The 9,335-nt window shown below is 47.5% G+C and overlaps 1 protein-coding gene across 1 annotated transcript; it reads left to right on the plus strand.

Moving 5' to 3' along the window:
- Positions 1 to 2,921: 2,921 nt before the first annotated feature.
- On the plus strand, positions 2,922 to 4,821 carry LOC120959670 (uncharacterized). The gene has a single exon (XM_040383263.2). The coding sequence runs from the start codon at positions 3,139 to 3,141 to the stop codon at positions 4,432 to 4,434; it is 1,296 nt and encodes a 431-aa protein (XP_040239197.2). The 5' UTR covers positions 2,922 to 3,138; the 3' UTR covers positions 4,435 to 4,821.
- Positions 4,822 to 9,335: the final 4,514 nt, after the last annotated feature.

Below are 9,335 nucleotides of genomic sequence, written 5' to 3' on the forward strand. Positions count from 1 at the left end.
TAAATACGTCCAAACCGACACGGAGTAGTATTTGACAAAAGCTCTGATAAACCAATAGAGGTCCCTCCTCACTCATTGCACGGTTAGTATATATTGGTTTCGTTTCAACGCTCTAATCTTCATTGTCTCGACCCTTACCCTCATTCCTCCCATCGATTCGAATAACTTTTTCCGTTCCGAAATTGCATCCCAGCTTGAGCAAATAAGCAGCAGCAGCAGCAAAACCGAGTCTCGCCGGTCCCGAGCGTTAGCATCCCCACTATTAGTTTCTATTCAATTTAGACAAATCCGATGATATCGATTCCCTGCGTTCGACGCGGCGGACGCATCAAAAAACCTGCACATCAGCCCATCCCACCGGATCGAGAGGCGCGCAGCAAATCAAACCTAAATTTACCGAATGCGCAACACACAAAGATACGCCCGTGTGTGTCGCTGCCTGTATATCCTTTTTCCCCGGAACTGCACCCCCAAATATTGCTAAATTCGGGTTCCCTTTTAGAAGAAACTCCAAACCACTGCCACTAGAGTATCGGTTATTTGTATATTTGTGCACCACACACACGCACACAGCATAGAGGCAGATGGTATATGGTACGGTACTATCACCGCCAGTTGTGAAGAGTAGTAGAAATTTATTCAAATCAGACACCACTTCCACGCCACTTCTGGCACCAACCCGTTGAGGGCAAAGCGCAAGTTGTGACGCAGAAACGCACCACCACCGTCGATCGGCTGCGTTTGATTGAGTGCGTCCTTCCACGCTTGTCCCTCCCTAAAGGCAACCATCCCGGAATGGCATGCGCTCTAACATGCGGACTAGCCACCGGAGAGGAGCCAGGGATAAATACAAATCTCCACTCATCGTTTTCCCGCCACAAATCGAAACTAAGGGACGTTCGAGTTTTTCGTGCGCAAATCAAATTCAAACCAATGCGAATCATATCGCCACCGTGTATAGACCTTCCTTTATTTGATGATTTTCTAAAACACAGTGCAGGTCCCTGGCACTGCTGTTTTTATTATATATTCCTTGTCTGTCAGCGCTCAAGTGGTGCTCGAACGAATCGTATCGAACCTCTCTCCCGCTGCTTGATGATATTGAGACATTTAGCATCATCGTCTCTAAGCACTAAACGGTACAGAGGAAAAATGGGAAATAAAATAGCATAACGACAACAGCTGAGCATGAAAATAAAAGCAGCTGAGCCCCCTTTTGGGTGGCATATTATTTAAGGCCGTTGCCGTTTCTTACACACTCAAATAGTTATTTAATTAAGTGCGATTTATAAACGATCCCGTTGCGATAAATTCGATTTGTGACAAACAACCCGACGAAGGCTCTCGCCCTGTTTCCATTTCAAGAGGGGGCGAGATTTAGAAATGATTTAATTCATCTCGCGCTTACCTCGTCATCGAAACCGCGTGCTATTACCTCAAGGGAAAGTGTCCCGCGGACTGCTGCTACTGAACCACTGCCACCACCACCCGTTGGCTTGAAACGCGGGCGCACAGCAGGTTGTCCGAGGAATTAGGCGATTGATGCCCGAACCTCCCCGCGCGGTCACTATCCACGTGGTCCTGATTTCGTGTTGTCACCCTCTTCTACCCCGCTGAGTGTAGAGAAACCCACCACCACTCGAGTGCCAGTTAGCGAGCTGTCGGGTTTAATTTGTCCTATCGCTCACACGCGTTTCATCTAACCATTCGCTTTCCACCTGCACTGTGTGATACCCTTCTGCTTGGTCGTGTCTGGTGCGGAGCAAAAATTTAATAATAAAATATCCTTCGAAAGGGCAACGGCAAACATCCTTCGGAAAACCACAGTTACCCCGAGAGAGAGAGTGACAAGAAACACAACAAATCCTTCACGACCAGCTAAAACAGCGCCGAGTGCCGAGTGCCGCCACGTGCCGCGCACCAACCGTTGCGTGAAATGATATGTTTATTTTCACACCCAATATTTCCGGTCGACGTCGGCGACTCCTCAACACCCGGGACGAAATATTGTGGCAATTTACGTCAAATTGGTAAGTTTTGCACAAATAACAAGCACTTGAGCGTTACACACCTGCACCCACACACACGCACGCCGGTTTTGGAATGGCACCAACCAAAAAAAAGCGATCAAATCAAATATATCCATCCTGTCATCGTGTCGCTGCCGTGAGAATGTAGCGTAATATTTCCCTTTTTGGTGTAAATTTGGTTTTGGCGTGCTCTCGTCGCTCGTCGTTTCTCCGATCCCTCGCTGTTTGGGCAAAACATTATCTCAAGCATCGGCACGTGGGCGCACGCAGGGCGCTGAAAGAGGGGGCCGATACGCTACGATTGACTTTGCCACGTGGTGGAAAACACGTTCGCCGAGCGCACTACCGAGACGACGAGATGGTGTGAATGATTTTTATTACATTCCTTGCGCCGGGGGTGGTTTCGCACAAAGTCGCCGAAATTACATCTACTAGGCGCCGTGTTTGTACAATGCCCACATGATGATGATGATGATGATGCGCCCAAGAGTGAGCCCATCGAGCGCTGAGACTGAGAAACATGGAACGGAAGGGCGTTGACGAGCAAACAACACTCGCCGAACATCAAAGCGCTGGGCGAAGGAAAAACTATCAGCAAACAATGGTGCCGCCGTCGCATCGGCGGTGTTTGCTTTTCCGTTTTGGTTGGTGGAAAGCAAAACAGTTAACAAATTAAAATCCCTTTTTCTGGCGGAACAAATCTTGTTTGTTGTGATTTGATTGGAACAAGAACGTTGGTGAAGATTGAGGGAGTGGGCTTACTTAAGGAATACATTTGTTTGATTTTACGCTATCAGCATGATAGTGTACTGCAGATTGCATAGTACTAGGCGTTTACGACAATCAAGCAAAATCGCAACCTTCCTTTTGGCACTCATGGCCTACTGATTCTTTCCATACGTTTGTTTCGCACAACAATCAACATCATCAAAGTAAGCAATCCATCGCGCACACAAACACACACACACACGCTTCTGTCAAATTCACTTCCCGGTTTGCGTTCATCCACCGCGCTGCAACAAAAAAAACCGATTGCAGAACCCACCCGGCCCCCTGGCACCGTTCTCTCTAGTCTGTGTCCAAATTCTAAATCATTGTCCGTCGAAACATGTCATCCCCTGTACGACTTACGGTGGAAGATTTCGGTACCCTGACGGACGAGCAGGGCCACCGTGTGGCGGTGCAAAAGTTTACCTGGCAAACAGCGGCCGGACTGAAGCTGTGTGTGCTGAACCTGGACGCGGCCATCATCGAGCTGTGCGCACCGGACCGCAGCTGGAGCAGCAGCGCCAACGTGCTGCTGGCCGCCGACAGTCTCGACGAGTACCTGCAGCTCGATCCGACCCTCGCCTGTGCCGCACACTTCGAGCAGGGCTGGCCAATGCTGACGAGGAACGGGCTGCGCCAGAACGCGGTCGGCTGCCGTACGGTCGATCTTAACCGTGTGTGGCACTCGTTCGTAGACGAAACGCGGCTCCATCTAAGCTTGGTGCACAAATCGCCGACGACGCATCATCGCAGCACGTTCGCCACGGTCACCATCTGTGTGGAGGCTTCCAATGTGGTGCGCATCCAGTACCAAACCTGCTGCACCAGTGGCGGACTGTACCGGTTGGCCCATCGGTTGCTGTTCAATCTGGCCGGACATGATGCTGGCGCGGCGGGAGCGTTCGAGCACGTGCTGCAACTGAACGCTGACTCGTACGTCGACGAAAGGCGCAATCTTCGTGCGGCAGGCGAAAATTTCACCGATCTTCGTATCGCGCAACATCTCGGCCTGACTCTGTACAAAGCCCGGAACGAGGGGCTGGAAGGGGCGGACGGTGTGCGCGGGATTTATAGCCTCAACAACGCGGCCCAAGATGGGTTTGCCGTACGGCTGATCCACACCGGTAGTGGTCGTGCGATGGAAATGTACTGCGACTTTCCGTGGATGCATTTTTCCACCCTGGACCATCTGCCAGCGGGAGAGCGAACGATCGTTCCGTTTTACCCGCGCGAAGGTATACGGCGCGTTTCGCTCGTGTTTGATCTGGAAAAGTTGATCCTGTCCATTGTGGATGGGTCGGAAGAGGAAGCATCAAGCCAGCAAGAGACACAAGCACTGGAACCATCCGAAAGTGAGGATATTAAAGAAGATCGACAGGAAGTATCGACTTATGCCCCTGGACGGTTCGTCAAAAACGATGGCTTTCTAATACATCCGCTGGCGTGTCCTTTCCGGGCAAAGGCACAGGAAAACATCGGTACCGATGCAGGAGACATCCAACCATCTCCATCACCACCGAACCCCTGTCCCGCCCAAGCACCCGTGCCCTTTATCGGGCATGTAACGCTCAAGTTCGGTATCTGCAAACCGCTCTCGTCCGAACCCACTGAGCCACCATCGGCCACCGTCCACTAATTGCTTCAATCGAAATGAGTAGAAACTAAATAGCACCAGTAATCCAGGGGAATCGGTGAGTTGAACGGAAATTTCAAATTACTTTCCAAAGTAACCCGCGCTCGAGGTGAATAAATAACGAAACATCGAACTCTCATCGGGGCGGGAACTGAATTTGATTGCTGTCGGAATGGCACAATCGATAGGGATTGTGCCGATTTCCATTAATGCAAGACGTGCGGACCGAGAATCTATCATCATTCCGGGACGGGCGATACGCGCTCTCGATGTGTACCAGGCTTCTCGTTTAACAGTGCGCGATGTAAGTGTTGGTGCATGCAAGCGTTATTAATAAAATTTACAAAACACTCAAAATTCAAAGCAAAACATACAAAGGTGTGATTTGTATTCATTATTACAATTGCTTCATATTTTCTTTTACAAATTGCAGCATTATTCAGATTTTGTAATGCAGATTGCATACTTGACGGCTCGTATGCAGTATACGCCTTAAGGTATGCAATTAGATAATGCCAAAGTGCCTTAATAATACATTATTTGCCTATTTAGTATGTATTCAGTTCAGTAACTTCCGGAAATCCTTTCCCACACAGCCCTGTAAACCTCAGCATGTTCCAGAAGCTTGCTCGAAATGCTTTTGCCGATTGATCCGTACTCGGCTCGTAAATCGGCGAATCATCGTCGCAATATGCTGTGGCTTCTGTTAATATTGATGTTGTTTGTATCAACAGTAATAGAAGCTGGCAGCTCGAAACTTGAATCGAGTTGCTACTTCCGCAGCTTCCGCCCGCAACATCCGCCGTACCGCACCACCCGGAGAGTTCGGTATACTAACACCCGCCGGGCGTAATATAAAGTTCGATTCGATTTGTGTGCCAATAAACCAACACACAACGCCTCTCCTTGTCTCTTCTTGCCTACCCTTTTTGGTGTGTTTGAGGAATGGAAATGCCCGGATTAGAATTGGAATCGAATTCCGGCGCAAACCGAAGCTCTAACCGTTCATCGAAGCGACCGGATCCGCCACGTCCATCGTCCTTCCGGGGAGTCTCATCCCCTCTCTCTCTGTCTGGTGCTATTACTATGCGATATATAGTAGGGCACTGTTGGCACCAAACAGTACTCGGAAGGAATCGCTTTTGCATATCCTTTGCGTCCATTTTGAAGTACCTATCACCCCATCTCCAGCCACCCGTCATGGCAAGGGAAAGCCGATCACGCGAACATTTTCCAATATCGCCATCGATGAATCGCAATCGGACCGTACACACCCGAGTGTCAGTTGGTTTTGCTTGGAAAACCAATAACTTGTTTGTTCGCGTCGCGGTGCGGTGAAGAAGACGGAGCGGAGTGTGAGCCAGATGGAACTTTTGCAATCGTTACCAACCGTTCGAGAGGAGACTCGTTTTTTGTATTCTATTCCCTGAAAAGCAATGCGCCGCGCCGCACCGCACCGTAAACGGTTCCTAAGCGTTCGCGTTGTTGCGAATACCAGCGCACCGCATCGCTTGCGGTTCGGATTTGGTTACGCATCACGAACACATTCCGCCGCGCTTTCAGGTGTTTGGATAGAAAGCGAACGGAATTTATTAACTCTCGGAAAGCTGTCTCGCAGGGGAAGTAATTGCGAAACGTGACGTAAGGGGATGGTTGAACGATGGTAAATGGAGTGTAAAATATAAAAAAAAGCGATTGAACATCAATTTATGGTGTAAAAGTTCTGTAAAGCACACGAGTCGATATATTAAATAAAAGAGAGAAAATTGACAAACGGATTGCATACATTCAGGCGCTACTGCTTCAATAACACAGTCAACGCCTATAGCTATGCAATCTGCTTGGCAAATTGTCTATATTTACCATTTAGATACCTTTTTCTCGTCCCTTTTTAGTTCCAAAAACCGTGTAAAATTAATAAAATCTCCAAAAATAAATAAAATAAATAGATTCCCAGTAAAAAATTACACCATAAAGCGGATAGTGTAAAACAAAACAGATTCCCAACGAGCGCACAAATTCTCCGCATCCCTCTCTCTCTCCCTGGACAACCACTACTACACACTGTGCACACAAATGCATGCAATGGTGTAAATGTGTTTTAAATATGTAAACTCTGTAAATTCGTTTATCGTGTCGATAAACAGTTTTGCTTGTCACTGTCATCATCACTGACGCCGCTGCCACCCTCAACCCTGTCCCTGATATGCCGCCCCAGTGCTTTGCAGAATTGCTGATGCGGATGCAACGGATGTGCAAACGCGGGTATGAACAGCTGCAATCATTCTCAGAACCTGCCGGCGCCGAGTGGGGGAATGTCAACTATCGCAACAAAAAAGTACTGTGTTTTCCCCATAGTACCAAAGCAACGCATCCGGTCGATGGAAATTCAAGCACGGATGACCTTTCAATGGCAGTAAAGTTTATCAAACAATTGTCAAGTATAGTCGGCAAGGTTTCACACACCTTTAAGTGAGTTTGCACCAATTGTGAGAGAATCGTAATGTTTAAATTTCGCGTTTGCATTTCAAATCCCATTAACCAGCCAATAGGTATGATTTTAATGCCATCATGACCTTAAAAATGAGACCATTTTCTAAGCCATCTATCTGTGCCCTATTTGTCTCGTTTCTTTTCTCTTTTATTTGCAACGCAAATGGAAGATCTTGCTTAGTTAGCAGCTCGTTTTGTTTGCTTCTCTTCTTCAGTGAAGTCACGAGCGTCGTCCCAAAACTTCGGGCCCAATCGAGCTTTAATTTACAGTACAAAACAACAAACTCTCTTAATCAACTCATCATCACATACAAACTCATCTCAACCGAAGAGTCATATCTCCATTTCGCTCCCTTTTTGCCCTTTTGTTACTGTACTGTTAGCCAATAAAAGTTGATCCGATTCCCGGGGATGACGCGCACGCCCAACAGCCAACAACGAACTACTACTATTTGCAGAAAGGATCGGATCAACATCAACATCATCATCATCTTCGCCTCGAGTGGTTTCACCACCGTTCCGATTCAGAAACGTCCATGGGAATTGAAATTGCTCCGTCCCATGGAGTGTGTGTGTGTTTGCGTGCATTCTCAAGCACAAGCAAATAGCCTCAAGATATTATGTGACAAAATCATAATCCGTGCACTGAATCATATTGTTCTGTAGGCTTCCGAGAGACAGAGAGAGAGAAAAGGGTGTGGAACAAAAGAGTGGAGGGAGGGGGAAAGCAACATTCCAAACGCCAGCCAGCGATGTCCTTTTATCGTCTTACAATGTTTTGTTATTTACCGTGCGTACACAGCCCGGGGGAGCGATCAGGGCCTCTCAGGTTCGCAACTCGTTCGCGGTGTAGCGGTCAGGGACCTTTAGCGGACCCTTTTTTTTAAAGCGGAGTAGCGGGGGGGGGAGGCTGAGTTTGCATTGGACTCATGTACAATTGGTAACTATTTTATTGATCGTGGCGATGCGAGAATGTTTGCATGTTGCTACATTTGTCCCTCTGGGGGAAGGGCACATAAAAAGGCTTCATACGTCGTAATTACCTTGTAAAGCCCTTTCATGTTCTGATTGAAGTATCTCGTTTTTGAGTTTGCTAACAACATAATAAGATTTAGTGTTTTTAACAGGAAGCAAAGCAGCACGTAGTGCCTGTTTCTATTGTCTTTACGCTCGACCTGTACGCTGTGTTTAATCATCCAAGCAACAGCAACAATCAATCCCGTCTGAATCCCGTCGTACCAATTCGAGTACCAATCGTTCGTAGACCATTTTTGTTATTTTCCTACATTTCCACGACCTTCAACCGACTCATCTACTACACCAGCCGCCCCAAACTTTCTTGTTTAGGGTAGAGCACCTTTTTCTTCTTCTACCGTTTCGTACAGCCCACCAAAACCAGGGACGAAACAAAGGACATCCTTCAAGCGAGAAACACTTGGGCTCCATAGCAACCAAGTACACCAAGGGCAGTGCGAAGATTTATCCCTCTTTTCGGAGGAGGCCCCAGCGACAACAAAAGGACGTTTGTGTCGGATATAGCTCCTTTACCCCCACACCCCACCCACCAACACACACCCACATTGCTGCCAGTTTTGGTATTGAACAATTACACAACACATTCCTCCTTTCATCCTTTTCCATACTGACGGGCGTGGACGCTCAATTGAGTTGATTCTTCATAACAATTCAATCATGTCCGACTTGACTTTCGGCAGGTAGGAAGGGCTGACTCTCACTCACCTTCAATGCCCTGCGCCATCCCGAGGACCAAACTGCCCCCCCCCCCCCCTCCCCCCAGGAAAACTAATGAATGATGCTCAAGACGTACACACGAAGTAGGCGCGTGCTTTTATTGGTTACGGAATCTCAGCGTTTCGGGAAACGGCGAACATCACCCCCCCTCCCCGGGGGGGCCAGCATCACTGTCCGACGAGCTAACACTGTTTATTGCCATTTTACTTGTCCGAGGCTAAGATTGAGTGGCGCGCGTGTGGGCGCGCATGTTTCTTCTTTTTTTGATACAGGACACAATGGATAACAATGGAAGGATTTTTGTGTGAAGGAAATAAGGCCACTCTGTCGCACAGCAAAAAAGTGAAGCAGAAAAGTGTTTCGTGAGAGTCAAAAATGTCTTTAGACTTTATTGAATATGTGATGCGCTTTAATGTTGATGCAGTATGGGAACTTGCAGTCCTAAAATCCGTTTAACATATGTCATTCATTACTCAATTTCTTGGTTTATCTTACTACAATCAAGCTTGTTTTGTCTTTGCTAGTCAAATCAGCCCTAATCACGAGAACAACCCTATTTCCATGACAACCAATTTGAAGACAACAGCAAACATTGACAATTGCTAACGGAAATTCATCATAAATAACTTCTTCTTCTTCTTCTTCTTTGGCTCTACACA

The sequence above is a fragment of the Anopheles coluzzii genome, chromosome 3 (assembly GCF_943734685.1).
Source record: "Anopheles coluzzii chromosome 3, AcolN3, whole genome shotgun sequence".
NCBI classification, from domain to species: domain Eukaryota; kingdom Metazoa; phylum Arthropoda; class Insecta; order Diptera; family Culicidae; genus Anopheles; species Anopheles coluzzii.